The 21,557-nt window shown below is 43.0% G+C and overlaps 1 protein-coding gene across 1 annotated transcript; it reads left to right on the top strand.

Annotated features, from left to right (window-relative positions):
- The first annotated feature begins 238 nt into the window (after window positions 1-238).
- Window positions 239-20,019, top strand: LOC121719778 (neuropilin-2-like). The gene is given in 10 exon segments (XM_042105545.1): window positions 239-445; window positions 1,165-1,377; window positions 2,034-2,039; window positions 2,042-2,185; window positions 2,420-2,589; window positions 5,181-5,342; window positions 7,699-7,840; window positions 16,689-17,038; window positions 17,566-17,710; window positions 19,749-20,019. Coding segments are annotated over 10 exon segments (1,434 nt in total). The 5' UTR covers window positions 239-357; the 3' UTR covers window positions 19,763-20,019.
- Window positions 20,020-21,557: the final 1,538 nt, after the last annotated feature.

The following is a 21,557-nucleotide window of genomic DNA, read 5'->3' as shown; positions in this document are numbered from 1 at the left end:
TGGGTGCGTCAGACAGAGTAACTACATGCACGGAGATGAGAGAGGGTATGTATCGACTTAGCTATATAACTCTGGGGAATATGGTTAAAAAGCTAAAGTCCCAAAGACCACAAAAATGTTCCATGTCTAAAAATAGCTTATATTTGACCACAGATGCACTGTTACAATGGCATAGGCCCAAAAAGGGAAGTCATTGGCTGAGATCTGATGTGGGAGGGTCATCAGAGAACAAACAACAAGTCAGAGCTTTTGTTGGTTGTTTTGTGACCTACTTCCACCAAAGAGAGAAACTGTGATTAACTGTGATTGTGGTCAGCGACTTGAGATTTAACCTCCCCTGCTTCACTTATTGTGAAAATGGTCTGCCGCAATTGTGTGGTTTTAACTTTGCTTTTTATCATTAATGTAAATGTGGTCTTTAGCCAGACCACTGTTCCCGCAGCAACATCACTTCGTTCTCTTTCTCCTCCCCTCTTTCACCCTGTGCTCATGTCAAGTCTTGCTTTTTCCATCGTCCACAGAAAGACATTTTCTCATTCAGTCCCCTATTTTACTGTGGCTTATCTCTCCCTCTCTGTAAGTTCTGTCTCTTCTTTCATTGTCTCTGCATTCTGTGTGTCCATATTCTCTCTTCTCTTTCATCTTATATTGTCTCTGCATTCTGTGTGTCCATATTCTCTCTTCTCTTTCATCTTATATTGTCTCTGCATTCTGTGTGTCCATATTCTCTCTTCTCTTTCATCTTATTATCCTTCACCCTTTCATCTTCTCTTTCATCTTCTTTTGTGTTTTTCTGTATCACCGTCTTGCCTCGTCTTCTCTTTTCATCTCTTGTCTCTTCATCTAACTCAGCACCGTATGTGTGTTTTTGTGTGCATATATATGTGTGTGTGAGTGTTTTTGTGTGTGTGTTTATGTGCATATAGGTGTGTGTGTGTGTGTGTGCAGGTCAGTGATCCAAGCATATTCCCTTTAAGCAGCGCTACACACTGCATACAGATTCAAACCTTCATGAATAAACACAGCACCTTGGTTCTCAGGGTCTGTGTGTGTGTGTGTGTTTTGTGTGTGCATGCATGTGTGTGTGTGTGCACGTATGCTTGTGTGTGTGTGTGTGTTTACGTCATGACTAAACTCTGCACCTTCCCTCTGTCTGCTTCTCAGGGTCTGACTGCTCGCATAACTTCACCAGCCTGTCGGGCGTGATTGAGTCGCCTGGTTTCCCGGACAAGTACCCGCACAACCTGGAGTGCAACTTCATCATCATCGTGCCGTCGCACATGGACGTCACACTGACCTTCCTGACCTTTGACCTGCAGGGGGCAGAGGGCGAGTGCAAGTACGACTGGCTGGACATATACGACGGCCTGCCACAAGGTGAGGGCATAACACACACTCACACACAGGCACACATACACACACACACAAACACACACACACACACACACCTGCTGCAAGCTGAGAGGATAACATATGCACAGACAGACAAAACCACAGATATGTACATATAGACAGCTAGACCAAATATATGATATTTCTGTACTCGGTTTATGATATGACCTAGTTGTAAAGCAGGACAGCATTAAACCAGGACAGCAAAGTGTGCAGTACATCCATCATCAATGTCAGTCTTCCATCACCACCGTTGTGCCTTCAGGCCAGTGCATCCCTACTGGTCCCATGCCTGCTGGATGCCAGGTCTTGCCCTCCCTCCCCTAGCTCTCCCACTTACTTCCATGTGTATGTCCCCCATGTCAACATGTCTGCCATGAAGATGAAAACATGAAGATGAGAGAGATTGAACTGTAACAAGGTGATGAAGAGGAAAAGAGAAACATCTCAAGAGACTCAACAGGCTATTTAGACTTTACTATCAGAACATCACATAACAAAGCCACATTCTACTGGGATCAAGTTCCATGGCTCTCCTGGCACTGAAGCCGTTCATGTGGAGTTCAAGTTTACCATTCTCGGCTTTCTTTGCTGTGTGTGTGTGTGTGTGTGTGTGTGTGTGTGTATCTGTGTATCTGCAGTGGGCCCGCTGGTCGTCACTGTGGCACCAAGATCCCCTCTGAGATCCAGTCGTCCACGGGCATCTTGTCTCTGTCCTTCCGCACGGACGGGGCTGTGGCCAAAGATGGCTTCTCCGTCCGCTACAACATGACTGACAAAGAATTCAAAAAGCGTGAGTACTACCCCAATACATCAGCACTGGTCAGGGTATCTATATGTGTGTGTGTGTGTGTGTGTGTGTGTGTGTGTGTGTGTGTGTGTGTGTGTGAGTGAGAGAGAGAGAGAATGGATTGTGGATGTTGCCTATGTATGTGTTTGTCTGTCTAGGTGTGTTGGGGGGGGGGCTTTGATTTGTTTCTTTTTGTCTTTCTTTCAAAATGCGACCCCCCCCCCCCCCCCCCCCCAGACTTCCATTGTAGTTATGTTCTTGGCATGGAGTCCGGTCTTATCTCTGATGACAAGATAATGGCCTCGTCCGTCTTCGCTGATGGCCACTGGAACGCCCAACAGGCCCGTCTCTACAACGAAGACCATGCTTGGATGCCCAGCACCGACAGCCAGAAGGAATACATCCAGGTGACATGACCTTTCCCCTCTGACCTCTGTGGATCACCAGAAATTACAACATTCTTTAGTAGCTACCAGAGAGAGAGAGAGAGAGAGAGAGAATTCAATACACTAGTCAGCTGTGTGGTCAGTTAGTGATGGTGGTTGTTCAGTGACGCTTGATGAAGACGGGCTTTGGAACCTAACCTGATGTGGTGGTAGCAAAGTCCTTTTAGGCAAGTCCCTCCACTCGGCGGCCATATTGCAATGCTTTTTAGGAACTCATCGGGCATCGATTTCAGCAGAAATGCGCGTGTGCAAGGCTTCACGACACCAATCTTGCTCCAGCGGCGAGATCACAACACATGATTGGCATGTTGTCTTCACAACACACACACCACATTATTGGCTCAATATATTCACAACCAGTGTTGGGGAAGTTACTTTTAAAAAGTAGTGTTTGCTCGTTACTCATTACTTCTCAAAAAAGTAACCTGTTACTTTACTTAGTTACCCTCTATGGAAAGTAACTTTTTATGTTACTCGTTACTTTTACGTTACTTTTACGTTGCTCGACTTTGGGCAGAACCCAATATCTGTTCCTAAATGTGTAGGCCTACATAAAGTTCTACTATGGAGAACATAACAGGTATTTCTTTTGTGCTCTTTATTATAAAAAATGCCACAAACAGAGCACTTGACAAGAAAACATTGGGCTTATAGGCTTCAACACCACCACTAAAGCCCTATGAAACAATATCAAATAAAATAGCCTCGCTACATCTTGGGCATATAGGTGAACACAAAATATATGAGGGCTTATTTTATAGCCTTATACTCTTTCATTAAACAGGCGCTCCTCCGAAATTTGGTGCAAAGCTAGTGCAAATCGTATCAATAGGCTGGCAGTTGAGTTAACGGCAGTAGACAAATCAGGGGACAGTGTAGGCTAGGCTACAACTAACACTCACATTCCTCCCCTTAGTTTCAACGAGTTAGAAGTAATGTGAATAGGCTACCTCCATCCCTCAGAAGTTAGCGTTGGCTGCGTCTCGCTTGCTATGATTGCTCTTCATTGCCACCAGCCTCTGTCACGTACCGTGTGGAGCTATGATTGCACTTCATGCTACCAGCCTCTGTCACGTAGGCTGTCGTGTGGAGCTCGTGCTTATTGCGCAAGCGTGCAGCTGAGAAAGCAGCGTCGCTGTCAAATCTGTCCCTGGGAAAAGTAACGTTGCGCCGATATGAAAAAGGAACTACGTTACGTTACCAAATTTTCAGTAGTAACACGTTACACTACTTTTTACTCGAAAAAGTAGTTACGTTACTGTAACTCGTTACTTTGTAACGGTTAACACACAACACTGTTCACAACACACAACATGATTGGCTCAATGTATTCACATGTTGACGTTTTGCCGCGGAAGGGGTGTGATATGCGTAGACAACTGCCATATTGGCGTTACAAACTAACCCCATGCATTTCTATGGAGGATTTTTTGAGTGCTGTGTCTCCTCATTAGAAAGTCTCTGGTGGTAGTCTGGCTATATGGAACTGGGCTAACATGCAGCAGCAAGACAAGTTCAAATCAAGGCTGTCACCGTTGTGCCCTTAAGCAAGGCACTTTACGTTGAGATGCTTTGGGGAGACTGGCCCTTGTAATAATTGACATATGTAAGTCGCTTTAGATAAAAGTGTCAGTCAAAATGAGTGTATACGTATGAATGAATTTGTTTCCCCGAAAATGAAGTACATTTTCATACAATAAGATCACACTTTCTTACAATAAGACCACACTTTAATAGTGATTGGTGTAAACCAGGATATTTTAGCGCCCCGACAGGCTTTTGTCAGGAATCGGGACAAGCAACTCAAAATCGGGACTGTCCCAGTTAAACCAGGACGTCACATTCTGTGTGAGTTGAATAACTTGCCTTTTCAGATTAAATGTCCATACTGGTTAAGACAGACATGTGAACAGTCTCTAAAATAAGGGTAGATTCCTTAGTATGTGTTATTGAAAGTTCACACATTCTTTTAGCTTTTTCTCTTTTATTCTCGGAGGTATAGTCTCCCGAGAATTTGCTCTGCTGCCGGCTTGTGCCTCCACATCGCCCAAAATGCTTGATTTGCATTACATTCTCCACATTTCTAGCTACATTTTCATGTACCACATCAGCCTTTTTGTTTAGTGAATCTTTTGTAAATGATGTCGCTTTGGACAAAAGCGTCTGCTAAATACTATAACTATATTTATACTGTCCCGTGTCTTATGGCATTCGGTGATGTGTTTTTGGCGGCAAAACCTGCTGTGTCCCTGCTGTCCAATAAGACTACCATTATTTCTTGTTCTCCTAGATTTCAGAACCCTGGGATTAGGCTTGTAAGCCTGTCAAAGTAAGAGCTCCGTATATTTGTGAAGAACACAGTGAAGAAGAAAGTGCACTCACCTGTTATGCAGTGACCACATATTCTTTGCTCATTTGGAAACCAGGACCTTCTTAGTCTGCCTTTTTTTGTATGGCTAGACTGTGGTCACTGAGTCTGAATTCTCTCTCTCTCTCTCTCTCTCTCTCTCTCTCTTTCTCACCTCTCTATCACTTTCTCTCTCCTCCACCAGGTGGACCTGCAGTTTGTGAAGCTGCTGGCGGGCATTGCCACCCAGGGGGTGGTGTCCAAGCAGACCCAGAAGCAGTACTACGTCACCATGTTCAAGCTGGAGCTCAGCACCAACGGAGAGGACTGGATGGTCTACCGCAAAAGCAACGGCAAGAGCCACATGGTCGGAGATTGCTTTATGTGCACTGCACACGTACATACACATGCACATAGACAGACACACACACACACACACACACACACACACAGAGAGTGTTTTATGTGCAATGCACACGTATACACATGCACATAGACATAATGCACGCAGACACACATATACACACACACACGGAGAGCGCTTTTTGTGCACCGCACACATACATACACATGCACATAGACACACACACACACACACACACACACACACACACACACACACACAGAGGGAGGGGTATACATACTGTATATATATATGCACAATATACACACATATCTACAAAAGCCTACAGTATAGTACAGTGCCTACAGTACATTTACACATGCATAGAAGTTACGTATGTAAAACAAATGCTGTGTGTGTGTGTGTGTCTGTGTGAAATGTTGTTGCTGGTGATGGGGGATCGTAAGGACCAGTAAGAGTGACCTAACCAACTGTCAGTGCCGGTGGCTTAGCTCTGCGAGTTCCATCTTGCACCAAAACTGGTGATCTTTGTCCCTGATGGAGTGTTGGAAAATCTATGATTGTTTGTTTTCCCATATGTGAGATGAAGCATGCATGGGGACGTGTGTGTGTGTGTGTGTGTGTGTGTGTGTGTGTGTGTGTGTGTGTGTGGTACTCTGTGTTTACATCTGGGTGTGTTCATGCCAACCCTTCCTAACATGTCTATACATTTCTCTAATTATGACCGCCGCGAAGCGATTATTATTTTATTTTATTTTTTTCGCATGTCCAAATTTCCGTCAAGGATTCCCGGGACACTGAAAGACCGGGGTACACGAAACTTGGTGGGCATGTAACCCCACATGGATAGCATGGAACCATCGTTTTTCGTTTTGATCTGTAGCCCCCCCGCTGGACTGGACCCCCCGAAAGGAGGGTAGGGCAGACACAGTTTTCTGTGAATATCTCGAGAACCGTAGGGTTTAGGAGGACCATTCTTTTTTTGTATGTTGATCTCAAGGGGCCATGTCAACCCATTCCATAACCACTCATTTCATGTATAGCGCCACCTAGTTAAACACAAAAAAGTAAAAATGAGGTGTTGTAACCGCGGGTATCTGTGACCTAATATAGTCAAAACTGCACGAAATTGGAAATGTAGGATCATTATGACACCCTCTGAATGCACGCCAAGTTTCGTGGAATTCCGTTCATGGGGGGCCACACAATAAATTAATTTATGTTACTATACACCAACTGGCCTGTAGGTGGCCGGAGACAGTTTTCTGTGAATATCTCGAGAACCGTAGGGCCTAGGAGGTCCACCTTTTTTTTGTATGTTGGTCTTAAGGGGGCATGTCAACCCATCCCGTTACCACTTATTTCATGTATAGCGCCACCTAGTTAAAAATTAAACAGCAAAAAATTTAGTGTTTTCATCACAATATCTCTGGCTGACATGGTCAAAACTGCACGAAATTGAAAGTGTAGGATCATTATGACACCTTCCGAATGCATGCCAAGTTTTGTGAACTTTCGTTCATGGGGGGCCTTACAATAAAATGATTTATGTGTACATTTAGTGACCGTACACCAACAAGGATTCCTGGGACACTGAAAGACCGAGGTACACGAAACTTGGTGGGCATGTAACCCTACATGGATAGCATGGAACCATCATTTTGATCTGTAGCCCCCCCGCTGGACTGGACCCCCCGAAAGGAGAGTTGGGCAGACACAGTTTTCTGTGAATATCTTGAGAACCGTAGGGCCTAGGATGACCAATTTTTTCTGTATGTTTGCCTCCAGGGGTCATGTTAACCCATTCCATGTGCACACATAAACAGATACACACGCACACACATACATTCACAGTAATCATACGTATGACACATACTCACACAGTAGACATATGTACGCATGCATGCACATGCACAAACACACATACGCAGACAAACAGACAAGCACGCACACACACACACACACACACACACACACACACACACACACACACACACATAAACATAAACGTGTGCACGCACACATGCACACAATTCAAGAATTTCTCAGAATTATGAACAGGCAAGATGGGGGTGGGTTTGTATAAAATGATTTTTACATGTGAAATCTATGAACTAATCATGTTTTGGTACTTGTTGTCTAGCAGATACCAGTGAGAATTGAGTGTGGATAATGCAATTTAGTGAGACAGTTAGAATCATATAGGCCTTTCAGCGTGATTTATTTTTGTGGAAAAAATGTGCTGGACTGGGCGGCGGTCATATTTTGTACCGCTCTGCGGTACATCTAGTTATTAGCTTGTTTAGCGTTCTCTGTTGACGTTGTCTGTCTCTCTCTTTCTCTGTCTCGTTCTATGCAGTTCGATGCCAACTACAACCCCACAGAGCCAGTTCTGAGTCGCATTCCTCAGCCGGTTCTTGCACGGTTTGTCCGGATCCGACCATGGACCTGGAAGAATGGCATTGCCCTGCGCTTTGAGTTGTATGGATGCCAGATCACAGGTACACACAAGCACACATACACAAGCACACATACACACACACGCACACACACACAAACACACTCGCGCACACGCAACAACTTCACATAACTGTTTCATCCTCTTCTAATACAACATATAATGTAATGGTGATTTAATCCAAAATATTCAAAATATGTTACTCACTTTGAATGATCTGAATGAGTAATCTATCGGAATATGTTACAAAATACACGTTAGGGCATGTATTCCATAACCTATAGTGGATTACATTTTAAAAGTAACCTTCCCAATGCTGCAAACACAGACAGAAAGACAGACACAGACAGACAGACAGAGATGGGTAGATTTTTCAGATATTTATGACCGCCGCGCAGCGAAGCGGCGGTCATATAGGTTTAGTCAGATTTGTTTTTTTTTGTTCTTTTTTTTTTTTTTTTCTTTTTCTTTTTTTTTCTTTTTTTTTTCTTTTTCGCATGCCCAAATTTCCGTCAATGATTCCCGGGACACTGAAAGACCGGGGTACACGAAACTTGGTGGACATGTAACCCCACATGGATAGCATGGAACCATCGTTTTTCGTTTTGATCTGTAGCCCCCCCGCTGAATTGGACCCCCCGAAAGGAGGGTAGGGCAGACACAGTTTTCTGTGAATATCTCGAAAACCGTAGGGTTTAGGAGGACCATTTTTTTTTTGTATGTTGATCTCAAGGGGCCATGTCAACCCATTCCATAACCACTCATTTCATGTATAGCGCCACCTAGTTAAACACAAAAAAGTAAAAATGAGGTGGTGTAATTGAAGGTATCTGTGACCTAACATAGTCAAAACTGCACGAAATTGGAAATGTAGGATCATTATGACACCCTCTGAATGCACGCCAAGTTTCGTGGAATTCCGTTCATGGGGGGCCACACAATAAATTAATTTATGTTACTATACACCAACTGGCCTGTAGGTGGCCGGAGACAGTTTTCTGTGAATATCTCGAGAACCGTAGGGCCTAGGAGGTCCACCTTTTTTTTGTATGTTGGTCTTAAGGGGGCATGTCAACCCATCCCGTTACCACTTATTTCATGTATAGCGCCACCTAGTTAAAAATTAAACAGCAAAAAATTTAGTGTTTTCATCACAATATCTCTGGCTGACATGGTCAAAACTGCACGAAATTGAAAGTGTAGGATCATTATGACACCTTCCGAATGCATGCCAAGTTTTGTGAACTTTCGTTCATGGGGGGCCTTACAATAAAATGATTTATGTGTACATTTAGTGACCGTACACCAACAAGGATTCCTGGGACACTGAAAGACCGAGGTACACGAAACTTGGTGGGCATGTAACCCTACATGGATAGCATGGAACCATCATTTTGATCTGTAGCCCCCCCGCTGGACTGGACCCCCCGAAAGGAGAGTTGGGCAGACACAGTTTTCTGTGAATATCTTGAGAACCGTAGGGCCTAGGATGACCAATTTTTTCTGTATGTTTGCCTCCAGGGGTCATGTTAACCCATTCCATGTGCACACATAAACAGATACACACGCACACACATACATTCACAGTAATCATACGTATGACACATACTCACACAGTAGACATATGTACGCATGCATGCACATGCACAAACACACATACGCAGACAAACAGACAAGCACGCACACACACACACACACACACACACACACACACACACACACACACACACATAAACATAAACGTGTGCACGCACACATGCACACAATTCAAGAATTTCTCAGAATTATGAACAGGCAAGATGGGGGTGGGTTTGTATAAAATGATTTTTACATGTGAAATCTATGAACTAATCATGTTTTGGTACTTGTTGTCTAGCAGATACCAGTGAGAATTGAGTGTGGATAATGCAATTTAGTGAGACAGTTAGAATCATATAGGCCTTTCAGCGTGATTTATTTTTGTGGAAAAAATGTGCTGGACTGGGCGGCGGTCATATTTTGTACCGCTCTGCGGTACATCTAGTTATTAGCTTGTTTAGCGTTCTCTGTTGACGTTGTCTGTCTCTCTCTTTCTCTGTCTCGTTCTATGCAGTTCGATGCCAACTACAACCCCACAGAGCCAGTTCTGAGTCGCATTCCTCAGCCGGTTCTTGCACGGTTTGTCCGGATCCGACCATGGACCTGGAAGAATGGCATTGCCCTGCGCTTTGAGTTGTATGGATGCCAGATCACAGGTACACACAAGCACACATACACAAGCACACATACACACACACGCACACACACACAAACACACTCGCGCACACGCAACAACTTCACATAACTGTTTCATCCTCTTCTAATACAACATATAATGTAATGGTGATTTAATCCAAAATATTCAAAATATGTTACTCACTTTGAATGATCTGAATGAGTAATCTATCGGAATATGTTACAAAATACACGTTAGGGCATGTATTCCATAACCTATAGTGGATTACATTTTAAAAGTAACCTTCCCAATGCTGCAAACACAGACAGAAAGACAGACACAGACAGACAGACAGAGATGGGTAGATTTTTCAGATATTTATGACCGCCGCGCAGCGAAGCGGCGGTCATATAGGTTTAGTCAGATTTGTTTTTTTTTGTTCTTTTTTTTTTTTTTTTCTTTTTCTTTTTTTTTCTTTTTTTTTTCTTTTTCGCATGCCCAAATTTCCGTCAATGATTCCCGGGACACTGAAAGACCGGGGTACACGAAACTTGGTGGACATGTAACCCCACATGGATAGCATGGAACCATCGTTTTTCGTTTTGATCTGTAGCCCCCCCGCTGAATTGGACCCCCCGAAAGGAGGGTAGGGCAGACACAGTTTTCTGTGAATATCTCGAAAACCGTAGGGTTTAGGAGGACCATTTTTTTTTTGTATGTTGATCTCAAGGGGCCATGTCAACCCATTCCATAACCACTCATTTCATGTATAGCGCCACCTAGTTAAACACAAAAAAGTAAAAATGAGGTGGTGTAATTGAAGGTATCTGTGACCTAACATAGTCAAAACTGCACGAAATTGGAAGTGTAGGATCATTATGACACCCTCTGTATGCACGCCAAGTTTTGTGGAATTCCGTTCATGGGGGGCCACACAATAAATTAATTTATGTTACTATACACCAACTGGCCTGTAGGTGGCCGGAGACAGTTTTCTGTGAATATCTCGAGAACCGTAGGGCCTAGGAGGTCTACCTTTTTTTTGTATGTTGGTCTTAAGGGGGCATGTCAACCCATCCCATTACCACTTATTTCATGTATAGCGCCACCTAGTTAAAAATGAAAAAGCAAAAAATTAGGTGTTTTCATCTCAATATCTCTGGCTGACAAGGTCAAAACTGCACGAAATTAAAAGTGTAGGATCATTATGACACCCTCTGAATGCATGCCAAGTTTTGTGTACTTTCGTTCATGGGGGGCCTTACAATAAAATAATTTATGTGTACATTTAGTGACGTACACCAACAAGGATTCCCGGGACACTGAAAGACCGGGGTACACAAAACTTGGTGGGCATGTAACCCCACATGGATAGCATGGAACCATCGTTTTTCGTTTTGATCTGCAGCCCCCCCGCTGGACTGGACCCCCCGAAAGGAGGGTAGGGCAGACACAGTTCTCTGTGAATCTTTTATGGTATGTTGGTCTCAAGGGCCCACATCAACCTGGCTCATAATCACTCATTTGTGATTTGCCCCCCCCGCCCCGGTCAAAAATGAAAATGCAATATTATTCTGCTTTAATCGCCCCTATCTTCAGTTAAGATGTTCAGAACTGCACCAAATTTTATGTGTATGATTGACCTGGCATTCTCTGGGGGTCTGGGGGTATGCCAAGTTTCGTAGAATTTCATCCATGGGGGGGGCTAAAAAAATTAGGTTATGTGTACATTTAGTGACTGTACACTCATTGGCCTGTAAATGGCGGTGCACACATATAAACATGCACACACACAGGCACCCACATACTATCGGTATTAGAACGGCCGATACATAATTACAAATTCAATAGGATCAAAAGAAAGCCAAAATATTCATCATCATCATCATGGCTGCATTTTCAGTATTGGCGATAAGTAGTCGTTTGTCCACTAGATGGCGCATCGTTGCAGTGAGACGTAATTTTTTTGGAAGTTAAAAGTGGGTTGAAAAAATAATGGACACTTCCTACAAGGACTGTAATTTACCGCAGCGAACATCTAATAAGGACAGGACGATGTTCACATGAAGTGTAAGTGAGGATGAAGTGAGGATGTTTATCGGACATGCTTGGTTTTTACTGCAGGTACGTTAATCTTGTAATATCAATAAGGACCTAGGTAATGTTACCGTTAGCGTTGGTTGAGTGATGGAGGCCCATTTGATTGATTGCATTTGTAGAAAACTATAAATGCGGTTATACCAAGCAAATTGATAGCAGCACTGTTTGTATCTTTCGACTGTCATTTATTGCACGTGCTACAAAATCATTCTGTGCAATGGAAGATTTACCAACGTTACACCGGTCTGATACAGTTTTGCCTATACATGCGTGAGACTGAGACGCCTGTTTATTTTGTTTTAAGTGCGTGCAGGGTGTGAGAGGGGAATCGATGTGCTTTGATTCCAGCTTGGTAGTTGTAGTCTGTGAAATTAAAAAGCACGTGTGTGTGAAGTATCCAAACAATGACACCTTCATTTCATTATGGCTGCTTTAGCAACACACCTTAAGCTACTGTGTAGTGGGTCCCATTTAGAAGTGGCTACTTCATTCGCGCTTTCCTTGACTCATGGAACTGCGTGAATGTTATTACAACTTTTCGCCACGATATGGCAGTTTAAGTCCGCTTGATACTGTAAGTCGTAAGCCATTGGTTTCCAAAGGAGATTTTATTTGTGTCGCCAGCATAGCCTATTGACAATTTATGTTGTAAATAGGCCTACCTTATAATCCTACCTGTAGCTTAGGGAAGCTAACCGCTTTCTATTAGGATCTAGTTTGTTAGTTACAGTTTTGTCATAACCCTAATGCATTTTTGCATTTAGAATAGCCAGAGCGTGTATATCTCAATCTGAAAATTAAACAATATCGGGTGCCTATGGACTAGGCTGGGTGAACCCAGCCTGATCTGCCCGCTATTTATTTTTTGATTTATTAAAAGATTGAGCTTGGTCTGATGAAAGCCAGACTAGCCATGGACCTCAGTTACACAATGCAAGGGAACATGAATCAGCCTATATTTGCACGAACAATAACGGACAAAAGCTCTTCAACTTTGGCCCGTTAAAATGTGTATGAACAGTCTAGCGACGCATTTCATCAAGGCCCATTTGGACATGTCAGTTATTTGCACCACTGGTTAGATGTAAAACAGCATTTCGTTTCAGACTACTGTTACTTAATTTGTGCATTAACAATAACGTTTTAGACTACTGTTACTTAATTTGTGCATTGACAATAAAGTATTACATGAACTAAAGATGACTAAAATCTTATGTAGAAGAAGAAATATTCACAAAAAATCCATCCATCCAAAAATGACCTTTGTTTTTGATAGCTGTTGAAAACGGCATGGAACTGACAGAGATGTTTTTGTTTATAAATACATAAAAAATAAATAAATAAATAAATAACATTATGCTGATACCTTTTGCTTTTCCCAAATACAATGTAGCCTACAGGTGTATGTGACCTTTCATCAATCCAGTTGCAATGGATGAACTGTGATGACCTGCCCTACTTGTGATTGTTTAGAGATTTTAAAGGTTTTATAACAATGCTACATCTTCTTTGGCTATTCTACAATCTATTCACCTTTTCAGCACAAGTAGGCTACTTTCTGTGCAGCCGCACACACACACTCAGGCATGCCAAACAAGCATACACAAAAGTTTCAAGAGTGGGGGATGGAGTAAAAGATGGAGACAAATTGAAGTGTGATTTATTTTCGCGGAATGGATGTACAGGACTGAGCGGCGGTCATATTTTGTACCGCTATGCGGTACATCTAGTTTTACTTTACTTTACTATTTATTTTTGAGGCGACTTTTTACTTTTACTCCTTACATTTTAACACGAATATCGGTAATTTCTACTCCTTACATTTTACAAATCTGACTTGTTACTTTAGTTTCAAATAATTTCAGCCTACCATTATTATTTTTTGCCTTATCAATAGCGGATTGGAATAAAGGCTACGTTGCACGCATCACTACAAGATGACTCGATTTGGGTGGCATTCATTCGCGGCAAATCATTGCAGCTTGATGGCAGTAACATTAACGTTAGCACGTAGTAGTATGTCTCAATTAAATTTAGTCAATAGCCTAATGCCCTCCTCTCCTCGCCTTTGGTGCTTCCCTAACTTCTAGCTGCAGTGTAGCCTATATCCTTAGCAATAAGTAGTCTAGATGCAGCCTTGGGTCTTGAACAGGGATGTAGGCTAGTGGAGGCCGCTAAACGCAAGCAGACTAAACACAGTTAACCCACCACTGAAATTTCAGAAATAGTTTCTCCACCTCTTATTAGAGTTTATCCACCTCTCAAAAGAGTTTATTTACCAATTACAACTGTTAGCATTTAAAAATCACACTGTATTATCCACAATAACAATATGTACACTCATCAACACTCTATAAACCACTTAATGCCACTTGTATTGTTATAAACATTTGACAATAACTGCACCATCATCAAACATGTTCTGAATGCCTTTTCTAAAAATCTACCTTACTGTGATCACAGAATTCATAGTTTCTCCACCTCTTATTTTACCACTACATTCCTGGTCTTGAAATATTCACAGGAATCCATAGGAATTAAATATTCATGTTGTTTTATCCAATATTAGTTGTGCAGATGTATAGTCCATCTTATACACACGCATGAAGCCAACAAAGAAAATGCAAAAATAGAGCCTTTTGTGTAATTTTTCCATTTTGTGTAGTCATTCTATATCAGAACCTGACACACAATCCAAATAGTCTACAAGAAACCTCAGAAATGCAGACTTTTATTGTCAGTATGCATATTGGGTAACCAAAAGTCCTATGAGGAGTTTCCATAAGGCATTACAAAACGCATGAGCATACCTTGGCAAATAATGGTCTAAAATACTTTTCCTTTTATATTGATCTACTTTTGCACACAGCTTCGCAATACCTGATGCTAGGGCTCAATTGTGTTTCTAAAATCATATCAAGTCACCTAGAGGGCTGAAATGTAGTCAGTTCAGAGATGCTTGTTATCTCACAGAAAGAAAAAACAATATTCTAGGCTCTGTAATTCTGTGCCAGTGCTTCCTAAGAAACTACAGGATCTTAGCTTTCTACAGATGTCCAGCATTTGATGGTAGGCCAAAAGAACACACTGCCCTCTGAAGTAGGCAGTGCAATGTTGGGGGAGAAAGCCAATAAATGGCCAAACAGGTTATGGGAAGATTTAAAAAAAGAGACTGGCACTCTTGCACTCTGGTAACATTTGTGTGGTCCAGGTGCTGTTGCATAAAAAATGGTTGTCATTCACAAGACTAGTTTTACTTTTATACTTTAAGTAAATTTCCAAGCCTGTACTTTGTTACTTTTACTTGAATAAAGAAGTTAAACCAGTACTTCTACTTTTACCAGAGTATTTTTTAACACAAGTATTTGTACTTCTACTTGAGTATGGAAAGTGAGTACTTTTGCCACCTCTGCAGACAGACACAGACAGACAGACACAGACACACACATACACACACACACACACACATTTAAACAGTTGTGTATATATTATGTACTAAGTGACATAACTGCATGAAAGATTGATCTTCAGCTTTAAGCCGTCAATTCTCCTCACTCCCCTTTCTCCCTCACTCCTCCACCTTCTGCTCCTCCACCCAATGCCCCTCCCCTCTCTTCATATGCTCCTCCCCTCTCTTCATGTGCCCCTCCCCTCTCTTCATGTGCTCCTCCCCTCTCTTTCTGTGCTCTTCCCCTCTCTTCATGTGCTACTCCAGTCTTCCTCTGCCCCTCCCCTCTCTCCCTCAGTCCTCCTCCATCTAGCCCCCTCCTTCCTCCACATCAATTTGTTTTTCAACTCTTGCTTTCTCTCCTCTCTTCTTCTGTCCTCTCTTTTCTGCCTCTCTTTTCTTCTCCTCTCGTCTCTTCTCTCCTCTCCTTTCCCTCGCTTATTGCCCATCTTTCTAAAACAGTAAAACAGTACAACGTGGTTTTAATAACTGGGTCTGATATATGACCGATAAAAGACGTCCAGTTTCTCAAACATAAATTAAGGACTAGGTTGACCTAGAACCAGGATAAATTAAGGACTAGGCTGATCTAGAACTAGGCTAAATTAAGGACTAGGCTGATCTAGAACTAGGATGAATAAAGGACTAGGCTGATCTAGAACTAGGATGAAACTAGGCTGAGCCACAGACTAGCCATCTTCAGAGATGTAGATTAACGTGTGTGTGTCTGCATGTGTGTGTGTCTCTGAGAAAAACAGCTTGTGTTTTACAGATGTTTTACCTGGTGCGTGAACTCCAAAAGTTGAGTATTACAGTAGAAAAAACAGAGGCGCACTCAAGGGCTTTTGGCCTTTTCTCAAGGTACATTGATAATGGGCTTAGCCCGAAACGTCTTGTCTAAGGACAAGAACTAGGAAACAAACGTTTCGGGCAGCCCATTATCAATGTCTCCAATAATGGGCTAAGCCCGAAATATTTGTTTCCTAGTTCTTGTCCTTAGACTCATTGTTAAAACCTCGGCTCTCAATACAAATTGTATTAGTATCAAGCCCTTGAGTGCGCCTCTGTTTTTTCTACTTGCAGGTGATGCAGGTGAAACATGTCTGTGTGTGTGTTTGTGTGTGTGTGTGTGTGTGTGTGTCCACACAGACCAGTCGTGTTCGGAGATGCAGGGCATGCTCTCGGGGCTGCTGCCCGACTCCCAGATCTCGGCCTCCTCCAGGCGTGACCTCCACGCCCCCATGGGCGTAGCCCGACTGGTGGCCAGTCGCTCAGGCTGGTTCTCCAGCCCTGCCCAGCCCGTGGCAGGTGAGGAGTGGCTCCAGGTGGACCTGGGTGCTGCCAAGGCCGTGCGGGGCATCATCACGCAGGGCGCACGTGGCATGGGGGGTGGGTCCAGCAAAGACAGCCACGCCTACGTCCAGAGGTACCGCCTGGCGCACAGTCTCACGGGCCGCGACTGGACCTTCATCATGGACACCAAGACCAACCTGCCAAAGGTGATGCCGTACAAACACACACACACACACACACACACAGATGTTGGCAGATGTTTAAGTAGTCCTGTTTGGATGTTCTTACAGATGTTGACAGATGTTTCCTTCTGTGCAGACAGTGTTATCCCTGAAAAGGCTGTTAAGGTCTTGACCCGAATAGCAAGCCATGGGGGACAAGAGCACTCAGGGTATTGCTGTACAGGAAAAGACGGGCATTTAGAGAGGGGGACATTTCAGAGCCAGAAAAAGTGAAATATGAAACTGCAAGAGCAAAGCGGCACAATAAAGAAGGCAGTAACACACATGCCAAAATTGTATTTGCTGATTTCTTATCAGCTTTTAACCCTATTCAACCACACATTTTAGTTGATAAGACACACACACACACACACACACACACACACCACAACACAACACACCACACCTCACACACATAGACACAGTATTCAGCGTTGCATTGTTGTCCACACTAGATCATCTTGTGGTGATCTTCTTTCTCTCCTCCTCCTCTTTCTCCTGGTGGTGTGCAGATCTTCGAGGGGAACACAAACTTCGACACTCCCGAGATCCGGCGCTTCACTGAGACGGTGGCCCAGTTCGTCCGCCTCTACCCCGAGCACTGGTCCCCCGCTGGCATTGGCATGAGGATGGAGGTGCTGGGCTGTGACCTGCCAGGTAGGACTGATACTCACACACACACACACACACACACACACACAGACCCTGATCAGAGAGACCTCACACACACACATTTCCATCCCTAATGCACACACCCACTAAAACTCCCTCTCTCACACACACACACACACACACACGCACACAATCTAGTCTTTTGGGCCCCCACCGTCGACTTCAAGCAGCGCTGCCTGGAAGGCGCTAGGGTGAGTCAAGGGATATGGTTAGGGTTAGGGTTAAGATTAGAGTTAGGTGCCTTGAAGTCGATGGTGGGGGCCCAAAAGACCATCAAGCCAGACATATACACACACATTTATTTCCCTTGCTATTTCTGTGCCTGTAAACATTCTTATTGCAGGGTATTACTTGCTTATACGGGTATTGCAGTGTAGTTCTGTAGAAAGCTCCGGAAAGCCTCTTTTTGCCTGTTATCTCTTCGCTGCCCCACTTCATTGTCTCTGCATCTGACATAAATGTTCTATTTTCTGCGGTCGCTCTCCAGGATAGCCTTGCTCTTTTTTTCCCTCTCTCTCTTTCTGTTTCTTTCACTCTTTCTTCCTCTCTCGCACGCACTGAGACCAGGCCACCTTATCCAGTGGCTCATCAGGACCAGACACCTGCCTGCGCACACCGGCACGGCTACTGCCCCCTGCTGGAACATAGAAAGCACTGATAGAGAAGGGCAGGCCTGGTGCAGGTCCAACCTGTCTCTTGAGCTATTCAAGATGGGGGAATGATGATGTATGTTTGTTTAAATACAGGATAAAGCTGTTTATCTAGGCCTATTGTGTCTTCCACATCCTCTCACTGTGCCAAGCTTCCAGTGCACCGTTGTCCAGCTTGCAGTGTGTGACGTGTCTAAGCACTAACAGCCCTCACACACACACACTGATATGGGCGTTTTTACCGTGTGCCATCCCCCGTGCCACCCACACCGCTGCCCGCTGTACCAGCCTGACCTGGAGAAGGTTGTGTGCCACAGAGACGCAGTCCCCTGTCTGATCAGGAAACCAACCGATTATTGATTATTATTATTGATTACAGATGTGTCAGAGAGATTATAGATCTCTATAGACATTTGTGAGGCATTATTTGAGGATTGTCGGGTTTGGAGGTGTATAAGGCGTATTCAGTGAAACTCTGCCACCATCCACCCAAAAAACTCTCACTAAGTTCCACGCCTGTCATGCATCTGCTGTCCTGGTGAATCTATGAGACGTCCCTGGCTGCAGCGTGCAGATTGGGGCTGGCCTCAATGTGGCACAGTCTATTTACCTGCTTTCCATACGCTACGCTGGAGTCAAATATTTCTCAACCATATCTCAAGGAAGAGGGCTTAACTCAACAAAAGTATCCTCCTCGGATTACTTCAAGAGGACAAAAACATAGAAATTATTAGACTTGCACTATCAGTTACTATGCACTGTAGGCTAGTTTACGTAGGATACTGCATGTGAAGCCTATTTATTATGCATGCCAGACCAGTTAGTTTATTTTATTTTATTTTTTTTAATGACTGTAAACTGATCATTTCTATATTAGGCCTACTGTAATGTTATCTATCGATATTGTCACTTGTTTCTTGTTAATTGCTTATTGTTTTGTAAGAAAAAAGCCAGGAGAAAAAAGGCAGATATGACCTGCGAAAAACAATCAAAGCAGCAAAACGGGACTATAGGCATAAAATTGAAGAACAACTGGAAGGCAAAGATTCAGGAAGCATGTAGTCTACACATGATCTCAGATCTTAAAGAACAGAAAAGCAAGATCCAAGTCTCTCATCCTTCAAGATGAGCTAAATCACTTTATCATTGTTCCAGTGCTGAAGAAAAGCAAAATTACCACCTCTGCACTACACTACTTTCTTTTTTTTCTTTCCACACACACACACAACATACTATTTATTTATTATTTATTTTTTGAGGAGCAACAAAACCCAAGAATTTTACTCTCTTATACATGTATAATGAGACGTAATAAAGACAATCTTGAATTGAATCTTGAATAGGAAATGTACTCATCATGTGTCTTTTTGCAGGTGAAGCTGCATAATATAACCTTTGGTCAACAACCTCCTGAAAGGTCATGCCAAGAGTAGAGGACATGCTGTTGGCCTACTAATACCTGAGGCTCATTGATTAAGTGCATGCTAAGATTACTTATTTGTCTGCCTGAACAACACTCGAAGTTGTTGAGAAGGTATTTTGTATAAAGTATGTTAATGAAATGGAACAGTGTGTCCTGGAGACAGCCATGGCTATGCAGGGTTTCACCACTATCATTAAACCCCATTAACCTTTAACAATTTATCCATTTTGTTGGCTAATTTAGTCTGATAATGATGATTCTTCCTGTGGCCAATTATGATCCCATCAGCAACTATACAGTATAAAACAAAACACCAACCCTTGATGAGGGCACATTTTTTGGCCATTCCTCTTCTTTGCTCCTACTGTTTATGATCCAATCAGCACCATAACTCGACCAAACATAAGCCCTTGATAAAGGCACCCACAAATACCTACATTCCTCATTGTTGCTGTGGCCGATCTGATCAGCAATATACCCAGCCAAAATGCAAGCCATGGATGCAGGCACCAACAACTACCACTCCAGCTACAACTAACACAGCGGCAATATTTCACACTCTCCCACACAAAATATCTTGGTACCCGTGTACAGTGCCTAATTTGCTTCCTTAAGGTGGAAAAATATGTTTGTTTTTTTTTGTGAGGTCAAAGTAATATTGACCTTTGACCACTCAAATTCAGGGGCCTATCATGCACCTGGCGCAAGGTGGCGCAAAGCCTGATATCTCTTCGCATTTAACACTGGTTGAATAAAAATAAATGGACAGAACCCTTTTGACTGTCAATGCTTTTAATGTCTGCTTGACAGACAGACAAAAAGCTCCTTCCATCTCTTCCAACACTTTTATCCAAAGTGTCTCACAACATCGAATAACAATCAAGATCACATTCGCATGATTAGACTAATAAAAATAACAATGACACATAATAGCATAAAAACTTAACAAACAGACATAACAACAACAAAAAAACGTAACAAAAACCATAGACATTTGATAATACATTTTTGTTTAAAAGTGCTTTTCCCACGTCCCAAGGTTTGCTTTACATAAACGGTAAATGAATTGCATTTATATGGTGCTTTTCCACTCTTCGGAGCACTAAAAGCGCTTTACAATTTTTTGCCTCGCATTCACTCATTCACACACACACACACACTCATACATTGATGGCAGAGGCTGCCATGCAAGGCACCCACGTGCACATCGGGAGGTTCAGTGTCTTGCTCCAGGACACCTCGACAGGGTCAGGAGGAATTGGGCACAATCCGGCAGCCGTTGGTTGCTGGACGACTCCTCTACCTCCTGAGCCACCGCTGGCCCACCCACAACATAGAAATAGAAATAGTAAAAACTTGTAAACTGAAAATTGTAACAGCGGCATTGTAACAGAATGCTCTTTCTCTTCGTGTTGACGTTCATATCAGGTATTCTGAGAAGACCTGTTGAGAAGGATCGCATTAAGCCGGCAGGGGTGTAGTTTTCCAGGAGATTAGTAAGGTAGTAAGGTGCGATGAGCTTTGCAGCAGAGTTCTGGATTGATTGGAAACTATTGGAATTTAGCTTCTTTGGGATGATTCTATGGGAACATAAGCATTGACCTAAGATTTTTTAATTTTGAAAGAAAGAGGTAGTGTTCCATTTCTCATGAATTGAATCATTAGCCTGGCTCCGCCTGTCTACGTATTTGACGCAATCATGTATCAAAATAGTAGTGTCCAATTCAAAAGGCTATTTCACCCGAAAACAACAACGCAC

The sequence above is a fragment of the Alosa sapidissima genome, chromosome 9 (genome assembly GCF_018492685.1).
Source record: "Alosa sapidissima isolate fAloSap1 chromosome 9, fAloSap1.pri, whole genome shotgun sequence".
NCBI lineage: Eukaryota > Metazoa > Chordata > Actinopteri > Clupeiformes > Clupeidae > Alosa > Alosa sapidissima.
This window is presented reverse-complemented; position numbering and strand designations above follow the sequence as displayed.